Source organism: Centroberyx gerrardi, chromosome 10 (assembly GCF_048128805.1).
Source record: "Centroberyx gerrardi isolate f3 chromosome 10, fCenGer3.hap1.cur.20231027, whole genome shotgun sequence".
Lineage (NCBI taxonomy): Eukaryota > Metazoa > Chordata > Actinopteri > Beryciformes > Berycidae > Centroberyx > Centroberyx gerrardi.
The window spans coordinates 6263869-6279499 of record NC_136006.1 but is presented as its reverse complement, the minus strand read 5'-3'; the positions used below and the strand labels follow the sequence as shown (position 1 = coordinate 6279499).

Sequence of the window (15631 nt, the reverse complement as noted above, 5' to 3'; positions counted from 1 at the left end):
CGTTTTATCAACTATTTCACGTAGGGTTGACAACTCAATGTTATTTGATGCCCATTGTTATTGCCACACAATGACCCACAGCATCAATCAGCTCTCTCTCTCTCTCTCTCTCTCTCTCTCAAACACACACACACACACAACGTTACCATGCAAACTAGAAAAATAGGGTCATCTACTATGAAAATTTGCTCTTTACTTCATTCCTGACATGTATTTTGTTGACAACTTGCCATATGCTTTCACCATTACGCAATGCCAAATGCCAAAAACTGTCCCCTTCTCAGCATTACGCAGTGCCAAATGCGCAACGTGCATGTCCCGTTAACCATCATCACACATTGCCAATTGCTAAATACGCAACCTCCAACAAAGAAAAACAACACAGTAAATGTAAAAAGCACAGCCCAGCAAAAACTCATGAAAATAAACTGCAAAGGCATCTTACCTTCATCCGACGCACAACGTAGGCCTACCCGACGCACACACACATCGCCCTCGATTGGTTAATAGGCTGCATTACGCTACATTCAAAACAATTTAGGCTAGTAAACCCTCCCCAGTTGTGTCTCATGTCACTTAAATCAACTCACGTAGTGCAATATGTATTATTACTTTACTGAAAGAGACTTAAAGCTACTCAAAGCTACTCGTCGGGAGACAGACTGGGAGTAGAACTCAACCTGTTGCTGTAACTCAGTCTCAGTAAAACAAGGAGCACAATGTTCCAAAAGCATAGTAGGTTTATTTCTGTTTTTTCTTTCTTTGTAGATCGCGATAAATGTATTTATGTTGTGTCACCCAGTGTCACCCTAGTTACAATCAAATTAAGACAAGTGTGGCCAAATTTGCAATTGCCCAGTCTGCCCCGCCCACGCGCCGCCACTGATTACACCCACATTGCAAAACGAGATTACGCTGCGTCACGTGATTTCCTATCATCTACCTTAAAGAGATGCTGCTTTCAAGTTTTGTCGAAAACATCGAGATTCCGGATAGAGCGCACATGAACGCCCCAACAAAATGCCAAATACAAAAGTGAAAGTGGGCATTTTCTGTGATGCCCGAGTTCCCCGGACGTGACTTTTAGGAGGCGGACAGCAGGGAAGACCTTTGATGGTAAAATGATGTATGTATGCTTTGTTGTTTGGAATTCTAAGTAAATTATTAGCTTTGTTGTAGGTTTCTCTTCTCATGTTGTATGCTACTACTGTTTAATTTCTAGTTGGCACCAAATGTTTTGCATACTTATACATACATGCCTACATGCCATACATGCCTGATGCACATTTTACCGCCATCATTCTGCCCTTGCAGCACAAAGTAGCTCTAACCTGCTTGATCTCCAAAATAAAACAACAGCTACCAAAAACTAAAATCGTTACAGGATCCTTTCTGTTATTATTTACATTTACATTTACATCAAAGGCACTTTGCGCGACAAGTCGCATGTATGACTGTTAACTTGGAAGTAGGAGTTTACGAGGCACACTTGAAGGCAGCAGGAGTAGCGGTACTGTGGATCCAGCGGGGAATTGAAGTGTGTGTGTTCTGGTATTTCCTGCTATTAGCCAAAATTGATGGTTAAAAATGTGAAAACCTTCCAGAACAGGTATAACAGCTATTATCTGACCGTTGCATGTTACGAACAGTCTGCGGCTTTGATTTACACTAGGTTATCTCGCTAGCGTTAGCTTGCTAGCTAACGTACTGGTCAAATAACTTGCTATCAGTTAATTTAGCTAACGTTAGATCTCCAGCGAATGGGCGTTTAATAACAAGCTTAATGATGTGGCTTCTAGCTTAGTAGATAACGGTATCTATCTTGAGCAAGTGAACGTAAGTTTGAATGTTTTTTTTAATCGAAGCAACCTAACAATAATGAAAGTTAAGCTACAACACAGGCAAAGCTAAGTTATTACAGTTAACGTTATACTAACTCACTGTGACTGATGGAGCCAAAGATAACGTTACGTTACATAACAGCAGTTACTAACTTGACATAATGTTGAAGACCAAGCTAAAATACAAGCAAAGTTACAGTAAGACTAGCTCCACTGTCAATGATGTTGTCAACAGAAAATTTAACCAGTGGTCTCCAGTGAAGTGTGGTACCAACTTGACATAATTTTAAAAGCTATGCTACAAAACAAAAACAAAGTTGCAGTCAACCTAGCTCCAGATTCATTGTATGACAGTCTTAACAGCGGAAAATGGCAGCAGCACCATCCAGTGAAGTGTGGTACCAACTTGACCTCATTTTAAAAGCTATGCCACAACACAAAAAACAAAGTTACAGTCACCCTAACTCCAGATTCATTGTCACTGACAGTGTTAACAGCGGAAAATGGCAGCAGCAGCATCCAGTGAAGTGTGGTACCAACTTGACTGACTGATGGCAGTGCAGTGGAGATGGTTTGGCTGTCATGACTGCTGTCATCTGGGTGCTCACATGGCTACCTCAGGTCCTGTCAGGTCAGTATACAGTCAGGTGACATTAAACATAACTTGCATAAACCTGAAACCATACCTAGCCTGACCGTTTTTACCTAGCCCTGTGGTTTTGTGTGACTTCCTGTGTAAAGAGCTGAAGTTGACTCCTTTATCAATTGCAGTGTGTGTGTGTGTGTGTTGCGGTGGCTGCCAAGTATCATGACATTTGAAGAGAGGCAGAGAGGGTTATGGCTATTGCATGATTAATGTTTATCAGTATGACCAGGAGGTGATGGGAAGGGGATGGTCTCTATTTTCATTAAATGCATCTAACTTGCTGTCAGTTGATTTTAGGGGGAGGAGCAGGGATGCAGGCGAGGGTAAACCCATCTAAACTCACCCTCTTATTTGTGAAGTAAAGTTTACCATCATTTTAAATGTTTTAAGATAGAATCTAGATTAGATTAATTCAGTTTACATAATAGTAAGGAGTATTAGATTGGTTAAGTTACATAAAAATAGGACAAAGTACTAAAGTGTACAATATGAACTACTTCAATTTCCAAATTGCACAAGGCTGCAATTAGTTTATCAGACTGGCGGCTGCTGAAAAGTCACTCCTAAACATGATATTCTGGTGCTGCTGAGCTCAATGAGGCCTATAAATGAATAAAAGAAACATTCATTGTATTCAAACAAAGATTCAAAGCAAATCTTTAGCAACAGCATCTCAGTTTTTTATTGAAATATTTCTTGTTTGCTGAAAAATCTAAAATATTGAAAAATCTATGCTTTTATACTGTATTGCAATTTACAGTACATCCCAATTGCATATGGTGCAGCCCTACTATTAGGAATAGTTAATGTTTGTGTTGGTAAATGTAGTTGATTTTTGCTTTGTTTATATTGGTGGTTGAGGGCCGTTTTGATCATTGACCAGACTAAGCCTACTGTTTGTTTTACCATTACATTACTGGGCCAAAGTCAACGACAGCAACTATTTGTTTACCCGCTCATCATCCACCTTGTGGCTTTTATCACGTCACCCATTGCTAATATCTATCTATTTTCCTCTTAAAGTTTTTGCATGTGTCGTGTATGTTTGCATGTATCAAATGTGTATCAGACCTGGGTCAAATAGCTTAGGCAAATATTTCTTGGCATGTTTTTTTATCAGCTCGAAGCACCAGATGGGTGGGGTTTACTGCATCAGCATGGTACCAATAGTGTCACATAAGTTGTCACTCACAGAAAAGTATACTAGATTGACTTTTAAACGTCATATGATTGTCAGAACATTCTGGCACTGCCTTACGTGGCAAACCCCACCCATCTGGCACCTTCAGAGGCGAAAAAACAACGTGACCCAGGTCTATACTGTGTAGAAGCCTGCTGTAGTCATACGTTGTATTGCTATCTAGGGTCTTTTATTTGTTTTTTTTTGTTTGTTTTTCAGCTATGAGTGAACTCCCTAAGCCTGACAATGTAAAAATGAACTCCACCAATTTCATTCATGTGTTGAGTTGGGAGTCTGGACCAGGGACGCCCAGCGGAGTCCACTACCAAGTCTCAGTTCACTCAGTAAGGTGCGAGCGAGTCATTTCATTTACAGAGCATTTGTCTGTTCATCTATCCGTTCATGTGTGTTTGTTTTTGTACCTGTTTTTATACCTCTCCCTGGAAATCCTGATAGCGTGAGTCAGTCGCTGCCTTTCTGCTGCAGGCCATTTTGGTTTTGTCGTTAGAGGGAGAGTAAAAGATCTGCTCACTGGGTTAGTCACAAAGAGACAACAGATCTGTCAGAACAGGAATAGGATTAGAAGTTTGTTTGTCAGAGTTTGTACAAAAACACACACATCACATACACACACACATCAAACCAGGGTCAAGGAGTATTTGCAAATAATTCTTGATTTTATTTGAACCTGCTAGGAGCTGTCAATCACAGTAAAATACACTAAGTTGATCTTTATATGTCAACTATCTTTCCATCCATCTGGTACTCTGAGCAGGTGAAAACCAGCACTTGAGTGTGTGGGTGTGTCTTGTGTGTATGTGGTTTGTTTAAGTGAGCGTTTAGTCATAAGGTATCCTAACCACAAATCTTTTTATTTACCCTCTCCTGTTCCACTTCACGTGTCATGTGATAGCCAGAGGTTAGAGAAATGGACTTGTGACAGAAAAGTTGCCAATTTGAAAACTAGCAGGGGAAATCTTGGTGGGGGGAAATGAATAAAAAAAAACTCTCTCTAACCTTCTTTCAATAACTACCGAACAGATGCCCTTTAGCAAGACACTTAAAGGGAAAATCCCGCTAAACTGTAGATACTATAGCATCGATGTTTAAGGCATGTTGGGGCGGGGCGTAACACAGAGAGGGACTGTTGAAAAATGCTTTAAGGTTCAAAAATGTTTTGCGTATAATCTGGAGCTGTCAAAAAGTTTGGATTCATCAAAATGAATAAATTCTAGCCAACCATGGTGCTTTAGGATAAATGAACACCCGAAAATGCTGTAATGGTACTATTGGTTAGAATTTTTATGTACGCCATGAAGTAACCATTAAGGATATTCCATTTTCCAGAGAGTAAAAGTAATGGGATTTTGATATAAAAATATAAAACCCTAGTTAATACAAACATTTTCTGTGTTTTTATTAGGGATGGGACGATGTGTTTGCCTCATGATACGATTTGATATGTGATATGGGGTTAGGGCTGAACGATTTTGAAAAAATATCTAATTGCGATTATTTTGACTGATATTGCAACTGCGATATGATTTGCGATATTAGAGGGAATGATCATTTTTACATCATTATTTTCATTTTCATTGAAAAACGTATTAAAATGATTATGGTTTGATTTTTGCGGGGATCTGTACCAAACAAAGATGTTTTCTTAAGTCTGTAGATGATGATGTGTAGGCAGGACATCTCTGCAGCACAACAATATTTAATTTAAAATGGTATTTAACAAATATTGCGCCTCCTGCGATTTGAAAATTGCAGTAGGCCATATTGCGATTTCGATAAAATTTCGATTAATTGTTCAGCCCTATATGGGATTCACGATTCGATACAACCACGGTACGATGTAATAAATAAAACTTCAGTGACAACAAAGTCTGACTGTGCAGAATTAGGTTTATTGCTGAGCCACAAACTTTCTAGCGATGGCATTGGCTCGCTAGAATGTAAACAACAATTTTAAAATGTTACTACAGATTACGAATAATTGAATTTTGATGGAGAGCTTGTGAAACTGTTATGGGCAAGCCGTCTCATTTGTGATTACTACTGCTGAATGAAACGTAGCTAAATTTTTTGTATTGCGATATATTGGATTTCAATATATCGTCTCATCCTTAGTTTTTATATGGTATTTATTGTTAAATGGGTGTACATTATGGTAAAAAACAAGACTCAGACTCTCTAAATCCAGCTGTTTCTTCTCCTGTGTTGCAGTGGCCGCTCCTGGGAGCCGGTGGCTGGCTGTCAGCATGTTGAACTCCCACTGGCGTGCAACGTAACGGAGGCCTTCCCCGACCCCAGAGAGGGCTACATCACCCAGGTCGTAGCGCTGCTGGGGGCCCGAGTCTCACAGCCGGCCCAACAAAAGGAGTTTGTGCCCATCCGACAGAGTAAGCGTCACGGCATTGAACCCAAAAAGGTGTTGAATAAACAGACAGAGAAATCCAGATGTCATTATCCTTTAACTCAGTGGTTCTCAACGTGGGGTCCGGGGACCACCAGGGGGTCCTTGAGGGGGTCCCCAGCAAATCGATGAATTGTTAATCTTCACTATTATTTAATTTACAAGAAGTTAACACCATTAGGGAATGTAGAAGAAAGACTGTTTTGATTATAGTTTCTCTGTTATCTCTCTACCTACAATACAGACAGTCATGGGATTCTGGACAAAATCATATCTGACAATAAAAATATTTTGGGTCCGAGAGACAAAATCTCATCAAATGGGGGTCCGGGGCCCTAATGTAGACTAAATTAGGGGTCCTTGATATGAAAAAGGTTGAGAATCACTACTTTAACTTAGAATATTCAAGTAGGAAAGTATGTGTTTGGTCCAGAGGGGGGCTGCATTATTCGACATGTTTACTGCTGCCTTGTTTTTATCTCAGTTTGTGTCCTTCGTTCCCTGTAAATCACTTCCCGTTTGTTGAATAAACTCGACTGGACTTGGTGTAAACCTCGTTGAACCAGCAGCTCTGTTGTTCCTGTATCTTCCAGCTCACCTGGACTTTCCCCGGCTGACTGTGACTCCCTGTGGCAGATCTCTGTGTGTCGGCCTTCACCCTCCTGTGGAGCGCCTTAGGGAGATCTACGACTCCCTCCAGTACACCCTCCACGTCAACAGCGGAAGCGCAGGCGCAGCCCAGGTAGTTCATTATTTTATTATTTAATCAATCTAAATGAAAAAGAAACTTCACCAAAAAAAATTGCCACTGAACATGAGTTTTTCCCCACTTTTCATGTGGAATAAGTCATTATAGCCAAACAACATTTTAACATATTAGTCAAGAGGCCAAATTATTCGCTACTTTTGTGTTATATTCCAGTTAATAGATTAAGTATTAAGTATTAAGAATAATCCTGCAGACAAACTGTTGAAGGAACCAGAGAGTTGGCAGTTTGACAGATTCATCGAGCTGCAGATTGGGAGCTAAGAAACTCAAACTCATAATACACAGAATTTTATAGTGTTGAATATTCATGTTTATGATAATACAGGTCATTTCTATTACTGCCACTGGTTACAGGTTACTTCTTCGTTATGCCATACAGTAGCACTTGTTAAATGTACACAAAGAAAAAGGTGAACTCCTTCATTTCTGGTCGTAAAAACTAATTATTTTCAAGGACACCTAACCTCCCTTTATCTAAGAGATAGGAGCAGCTGCACATCTGAACTCCCCCGTGCTAACACTTCAACCTCAGAAAGGAAAGAATGACTCTTGTGCTCGTAAATATATCAACTATATCAAAGGGCATCTTGAGTTACAGTATCTTTAAATGGTATAGCCTAGTCTCCAAACTGGATAATATATAGATAGATAATGGGCGATAATTCAATATAATCCTTTATTGTCTTTCAGTGGAATCATATTGCGATGATATGGTGATTTTAGGATATCGTGACACAATTCTGCTTTATAAATTGATGTTAACAAGCAAATTCTATTATTTATTTAACTCTGACAAAATTCTTTAAGGAATATTTGAAAATTTCAGTTTTGTTTGACATCACACCGAACATTACCATTCGGTTCAATGGGATGAAGTTTAATTTGATTATTTAACGTGATTTTGCATACATAGGCCACATCATGATATATAACGATATCGGAAAAAAGTCGTTAGAATTATTGATATTGATTAGATATTGATTTCAATCATATCGCCCAGCCCTACTTCTGCTTCCACAAAGCTAGCCACCTAATCTAGCATCAGTAACACTTGCCATCCTGCTGCACCGTCATATGCATGAAATAACTTGGCTCTGGGATTTTCTGCATGGTAGTCAATGCCATTTCAACTTTGCACAGTGAACAAAGCGCTATATTATTGGGTATCAGTTTACAGTATTCCCAAACCACTGATGCTCTGGTTCAGGGTTTTCATGCACACATTAGTGAGTCGATTTCTCAACTCCAACAAGCTTAAGAGTCGGGACTGGACTTGAAACTGAGCAGAGTCGACTCTTGGTATCTGTTGATTCCGCCTTTTTGACCAATGATTTTTTATTTTTTTTTGGTCTGTGTATATGAAAGAGCTAATTGGTCCAGTGGCATACCACTTCAAGTGTAGCTGATTTAACATGGTTTCTTATTCAGACTTATTAATTTGCGTGAAGAAGTTTGAGGCTGAATGTAGCTTCCTGTGGTTTAATCTAGTCGAGGAGGAGTAGAATCCAGCGACTCCCACAGTTCTCCAGAAATTTGGGAGTTGTGCACCGCTAGCGCACATTTATGGTTTGGCCTTGCTGCAGCCATGTTCAAAACAAAACGACTCAATCATGATTAATGTAAAATCGAGAAATTGACATAGTAACCGTTACAGCTAATCTAACGCTCTGTTCAGTGCCATATTGTTTTCCCTTTGTCTCTGACCAACCTGTCTCTGTCTCTGTTGGTGTGTGTGTGTGTGTGTGTGTGTGTGTGTGTGCAGGTGTTTAAGGACACCAGGTCTCTTAAAGGAGAGGTTTTGAAGGATCTGGCTCCTGGCAGACGGTACTGCGTCTCAGTCCGGTTCTCTGACAGCCTGGTGAACCATAAGTTCAACTACAGCCAGCCACAGTGTGTCTTCACCGCTGGAGCCCATACTGCAGGTACGTGTGTGTGTGTGTGTGTGTGTGTGTGTGCGCGCCCATGCTCTTTTCCCAGCACTTTTATCATATAACCTCCTTATAGGGTGACAAGACACTGTTCTTCTACCATGTTATTCTCCCTGATATTTCCCATGTTTTGTCCTGTTTTTTTTCCTTGATTTTTCACCTTTTTGTTTTTGTTTTGGGGGGTTTCTCGCTTTTTTCCCCAATTCTCCATCAAGCGGTCTTTTGCCCTTTTTGCCAGGCCACAGTTGTAAATACAAATTTGTTCTTAATTGACTTGCCTGATTAAATAATAAAGGTTAAATAAAAATTGTCAGGCCACTATGGCTCTGACGCTTGCATTCCTTATTATTGGTTGCCTGTAATGTTGATTATTTAGGAATTTAAGCTTATTATTCCACTGTTGCACTCACGTCACTCTGGATACGTGTTAAATTTGTGTGTAAGTGTGTGTGTGTCTGACTGACTGTGTGTATGTGTGTGTGAATAATATGTACTGTGTCCCCTTCTTCTAGACCCGGTGATCTCAACAGTTCTGTCCTCTGTGTTGGTGGTGGGGCTCGTTGTGGTCGTTCTGGCTCTGCTGGTCCGCACCGGTTTCATCTGTCTGAGAGAGCCACTGCCTCTAGTCCTGGTAAGCAATAATACAGTAGTAGTACTGGAGGGAGTAGTGGGTGGTAGTAGTAGTAGTAGTAATAGTAGAAGTAGTGGTAGGAGGAGTAGTAGTAGTAATTGTAGTAGTTGTAGTTGTAGTAGTAGAAGGAGTGGTAGTAGCAGTAGTAGTAGTAGTCGTAGTTATTGTAGTACAGTAGTAGTTATAGTCATACTACTAGTAGTAGTAGTTGTAGCAGTAGTATTAGTAGTAGTATTGGTAGTATTGGTAGTGGTGGTAGTGGTAGTGGTGGTGTACTGAACACCCAAATATTCAAATCAAATCAAGAAATGAAGGCTTGGAAAAGTCTTGAATTTTGAAATTAACACTCTGTAGGAACCTGAAATGAACACCAGCCTCCTGATTGGTGGGTAAAATGGTGAAAGTGGCTGGTGAATTTTGGGATGTACTTCTTTAATGCTCTGGATCCCTGTGTGTTCACAACAGGCCAACATTGTCATGAAAATATCCGTCATCATTAAAACAATTCAGTTGGTAGTTCTCAGTAAGAAGTGAAGTGTTTCTGGGACATAGTGTTCCCTTCTTTCCGGTTTTCTCAACATATAGCTCTCAGTTAACAGGTTTGTACAATATGACACAGGAAAGAACTGCAGACGGAGCCATGTTTGTGCAAAGCACACACACGCACACACACATATACAATATATAACACAGGGGCGTGCTGGGTTGTGGTTGATCTGTGGTGTAAAAGAGAAAAAAAGAAAGAAAAGACAAAGGCAGACAGACAGCTGTGGCACCAATCTAATACTTTCACCTGCAACAATCTCACAGAAGAAAAGACCCACTATCATGCAGTTTGTCTCTCCCTTCTTAGATAAGACTAGATTAACGAGGCGGGGGTAGCCTAGAAGTTACAGACTGGAAGGTCAGGGAAGATGTGTGGGGAAGTGAATGAGAAAGACGTGAGAAAGTAAGCGTGCTCACTCAGCTTTCCCTGGGTAAATAATGCTTTGAAAAAAGAGAGTTAAAAAGAGAGCAAAATGAGAATTTTGGATGAGTCTTAAAGTGATGTTGAACTTTGGTAGCACCTTGGGTTGTGTATCTTCCGCCATGATAAACCCCAAAATCAGTGATTCTGTTATCTGTCGCTCCGGTAGAGGAGACTGGAGGATTGTGTTTCTCTCTCCATTCACTGCCATTGTATGAAGGATCAGTCTGAAAATCACTTCTAGCAGATAAACGAATGAGAACAAAGCAGATTCTGACAATATATAAAAAAAAACTAGTCATTCTGCTGAATTTAATCTCTTTCTTTAGGTTTATTAAACCTTTCAGTTTGAACAAGTGTAACACCGAAATCCGGTCGAAAGAATAATGCTGATGGGACGAAGAAAATAATACATTTACTAATAATTGTAAATAGGCGAAAAAAAGTGAGAGACTCGTTTTTTATATATTGGCAGAATCTGCTTTGTCAAGTCCTGTCTCCACTTGTTTTGCCATACAATGGCAGTGAATGGAGAGAAAAAAAAATTTCTCCAATCTCCTCTACTGGAGCAACAGATAATAACAATAATAATAATAGTAATACATTTTATTTATATGGTGCTTTCTCAATAACTCAAAGCACTTTGCAGCGTAAAAACAGCATTAAAACCATATTAAAAAACAGTTTAAGTATACTTAAAACTAACAATACAATCATAAATTATATGCTTCTCTAAACCGATAACAAAGAATAGTCGATTTTGGTTTTTTTTTCATCATGTCCAGGAAGTTACACAACCCAAGCTACTACCAAAGTTCAACATAACTTTAAATTATCAACGGCTGTGGCTCTTAATCTAAAAATAAAGGATTTGGCATTTCCTAAAGTGAGACCATTGTTCAGTTGGCAGTCACCAGTAGCTTTTGAAACCCTCAATTCATATCAGTCTTTTGCCATATTGTATCACAGCAGTATGTGATATAAGAGCCGTTATGTGTGTGGGCGCCACTTACAGTCACACTTTTATTATTTGCGGTGTTCGTCTCATGCAAGGGGGATTTGAACACGCTTTTCTTATAAATTAAGATGGGGTTTCATGTTCCACTGTTAATGGCAATTAGTCAAGCACAGTGACAGCTAGACGGAGAGGGGTTTTCCCTTCACACAGGACTGATACACGGTGAACAAATTAAACCTGAGATTTCGGGGAGATGTATGGTTAGTTCCTGATCGTTGACGGTTTCTTTCCCAGACATTGTTGATGACAGAAAAGCAATAGTGCATCAACCAGTCTGTGGATTCCCAGTTTCATAATAATTTCCACTGCTGGGAAACACAAGGCGTATTTGTCAGTTTGTTTAACGAAATACGACTTCATCTTCATCTTCATTAAAACCCTAAGACTGTCCTTCAACCAGAAGGACTGGGATCAAACCGCCATGACAGCAGGCATCTGATCTGCTGAAGTGTCTTTGAGCAAGACGCTGAATCCCCACCAGCTCCGGGGGGGCTGTTCCTGACCTCTGACCTCTGACCCCTGACCTTAGACTTCTGACCTACCAGTGGAGGGGGAAAAGCAAAGAGAGAGTTTTCCTACAGGGGATCAGCAGAGTATCACAAAACAACATTATGGCAGTTGTTGTTCATGTTGAGTTGAGCTCCTTGTAGCAACTGATACTGTAATAACTGATGGATAGTGTAAAATGTAGTGAATATGTCCGATTACATGGGTTGAAAATGTAATAAAATATGCTTGTATAATATATCACTGGATAAAGTAATGACATCACATTATTAATGGATGGTAAGGGGTGAACATATTTCTAATTGGTGATGTAAAGTAATAATAACATTGACTAAAAATGTAAAACTTGATTTATCATTTAGTTAGTTAGTTAGAAACTTTATTGTCCTGGAAAATTGTCTTTGGCTTCATCACAATCAACATGGATTTACAAACAACACAACACAACATGACGGAAAAATCTTATCACATAATTATAAAAAGCCATACTAGGTTACATTCTTCTTCTTTTTTATAAGTTATCAATATCACATCATCAGTTAAAAATATGTTTCACCCCTTATCACCCGTTAATAATGTGATGTCATTACTTTATCCAGCAATTTATTACATTAACATATTGTATTACATTTTCAACTCATGTAGACTGACATTTTTAGTTATGAATAATGAAGTAATACTCTCTGGTTAATGTAATAATGCAATCGTATTCTTAATATACATTCATTTATTACAGGTTTTATTACATGTGTGAATCATTTAGATGGACATTTCATTACATTTTGACAAGTTATCCCATTATCCATCAGTTATTATATAATCGGTTGCTGCACTCACACTCAACATTCACCCGTCGTATTGAACGAAAAATTGCAATGGCAGAGTTTTTATGGATCTGACCTGTGAACTTTCAGCACCAGGTTTATGAAGTCTGCCTTCATGAATTTATCCTTCATTTATCCTGCATCAGTACTGTATACTGCGGTTGCCATAAAAGGAGTCTCCCTTCATGCATTTATTTTGCATCTTTCCTGCATAAAAACTGCAGACAGTTCTTTCTTGAACACTATACTGAACACTAAAACCAAATTTGTATATTCTAATACAAAATTCTAGTGTCTTTTAAGCAGCTTGTCACTGGACCATTCCTCGTAACTTCTGACAGCTTAAAAAGAGACTAGAATCAGATTTTTCTTCCCCCAGACAATTATTTTTGGGTGAATGGGTCCAAAGTGCAAGCCTGCAGTAAAAAGTATGACTTCTATAATGGCTACATCTCAAAGAAAACAATTAAATTTTTGTGTGGCCTCAAAGGTTCACATCAATCCCACCGTACTTCTTTTTTTTTTTTTTTCATTGTTGTTGTTCGTCGCAAAACAGCGCTGTGTTTAAAATGTGTTTTCCAGTGTTGCATAGGAATAGCAGGGGCGATGTCCAGCACTTCATGTATGCATCTGTTGAGCACTACTAGTTAAAATGGACTGCTGTTCTGACCCACCTAATGACCTTAATATCTGTCTCTCTCTTTCTCTTCTTTATCTCTCTCTTCCCTCCTCTGTCTCTCTCTTTCTCCTCTCTGTCTCCCTTTTTGTTCTGTCTGTCTCTCTTTCTCTTCTCCATCTGTCTCTCTCTTTGTCTTCTCTCTGTCTCTTTCCCCTCTCTCTCTCTCTCTCTCTCTCTCTCTCTCTCTCTCTCTCTCTCTCAGACATCCATCCATCACATGGAGGAGGTGCTGGTCGCTGAACCCTGCAGCACATGCTCGTATTCCCCCGTACATTTTGAGCGCACACCGCCCTCTACAGGTGGAACGGGGAACAACAGAGCGTTATCTGATGACAGCGAAGGAGAAACAGAAATGGAGAGCAGTGCTGGGATCGCAGGAGGGGAAGGAGGTTATGAAGTGCGGGGAGCCACTAACCTCCTCTCCGCCTCTTCCTGTTCTTCATCATCATTGCCCTCTCCTTTATCTCCTGAACCTGGACCGCTGCCAAACTCTGTGTTCCTCCCATCTGAGGAACGCACACGTCCTCACCTCAGTCCTTTTTCGATAGTAGAACCGCAGCCTGGCGCCGCGATTTCAACTGACATCCATTCCGTTGCGGGATCGAACCTCGCACTGACCACACCTACAACCTCACATTCTGTCTCTCTGCCAAAATCGGACCAGCATGCTCCGGGGCACCGTCCTCATTCAGACACTTTTGATATTTTGACTGCAGAGGGAGTCAAGCCAAAAGAAGAAGAAGAAGAGGAGGAGGAGGAGGAGGAGGGGGGAGAGGGGAGTGGCCAGGATGTGAACCTCCTCTCGCTAACCTTCGGTGGGAAGGAAGAAGAGGAGGAGAAACCGGGTCTGAAAAGGCCGGAGGCGGGGCCAGCATCTCTGTTGGACAGGGAGGAGCCCCCGCACAACGCCACTCCCCTCCTCCCCTCACAGACGAGGGATACTGAGGAAGTTGCCATGGAAACTGTCTCCACTTTTGTTGAAGAGGAGGAGGAGGAGGAAGAAGAAGAAGAAGAGTATTCTGGTTACATGACTCGTCCGTGTACAAATCTGCCACAGAACTTTTCATAGACCTCTTGGGATTTTTACAGCTGGAAGTTTCTCAGTGTTTTGTCTTGTTGTTTTCTTGGTGGGGTTAAAATGTTAAAATCAGTGTTACAATGCAAGTCTGTGAAGCTGTCGGCAGCGCTGGTGTCGATTCATTTTCATGAAGTCGACTAACTGTTCAGTCCAGAAACTGACAAGTGATATTTTGACATTAGATTATTCCCATTACAAGATTTATATGTTTACTCATCCTGAGCCCATGAGAAAGTGAGAATGAGCATCTCACATGTTAAATCGCAGTCTGAATTGACTTTTTAATTGACTGAAATGAGGTCAGTCCAGGTATTTGACCCATAATGTAATGAGTTTAATGTCCTTTAATGAAACATCTCAGAACAAAACAGAGGAAAAACGAACTAAAATCACCTTAAAATGCACATAAACTCACAATTCAATGCAAAATAACAAACTATTCCATACAAATTATTACTGATACATGTGAGCTGGTCCTGAACGTTTGCAATTTTTTGTTTAATACAAGAGAATGCTGCAGCTGCTGAACTGAAGACATGCTCTGCAGCTGTTTACAGTGTCATTGTGTGCCATTGTGTTTCCAGTTCAGGTGTTCAGATGCTCCTTGATATTTTAAAGTAGTTGTCCATTTTGTTCAGATCAGTCTTCTAGACGGGCACGAGCAATGCATTTTTCTCAGTGGATAGGTTTAGCATCACTTAAGTAACTATTTCAGAGTGCTAGTTCATACATTTCACCTAACAGTAGTGTGCAGTGCTGCTTCCAGGCTGCCAAATAATTTAAAAAAAACACCACTCCACACCAGAATGCATGCTTGTTTATGGTCCTGTGTAGCTCAGTAGCATCAGTGGCTACAGGCCGGGAACGCTGTATGATTCACAGCCAGCTGCTCCTTACAGTAGATGCAGGGATGAAACCCAAGGATTCAGGGCATTAGCGTGGCAGGTTGGTTTAGCTGCAAACTCCATATGATCTCCTATAAAGGAAAAATCCACCCTAAAACACTTCAACACTGTAAAAAAAAAACAGCTTTTGGTGATGTATCTTGCATCCCGGGGTCCATTTTGGGGTTTGGTGGCGTGTTTTTCGTATTCCTGGGATAACTGGCCAAATGTAGACGATGTGACGTCATGTTGAGATATTT

General features: G+C 40.2%; 1 protein-coding gene across 4 annotated transcripts; it reads left to right on the top strand.

Moving 5' to 3' along the window:
- Window positions 1-978: 978 nt before the first annotated feature.
- Window positions 979-14865, top strand: LOC139917167 (uncharacterized). Of its 4 annotated transcripts, none has more exons than XM_078286035.1 (8): window positions 979-1116; window positions 2330-2472; window positions 3887-4016; window positions 5897-6072; window positions 6680-6828; window positions 8618-8777; window positions 9296-9414; window positions 13612-14865. In XM_078286035.1, exons 2-8 carry the CDS (start codon window positions 2424-2426, stop codon window positions 14476-14478), a joined length of 1650 nt encoding a protein of 549 aa, XP_078142161.1. In that variant the 5' UTR covers window positions 979-1116; window positions 2330-2423; the 3' UTR covers window positions 14479-14865. The 4 variants fall into 4 exon arrangements, with proteins under 4 accessions (XP_078142161.1, XP_078142162.1, XP_078142160.1 ...); XM_078286036.1 differs by having other exon boundaries at window positions 979-1126; window positions 2339-2472; XM_078286034.1 differs by having other exon boundaries at window positions 979-1126.
- The last annotated feature ends 766 nt before the right edge of the window (window positions 14866-15631 follow it).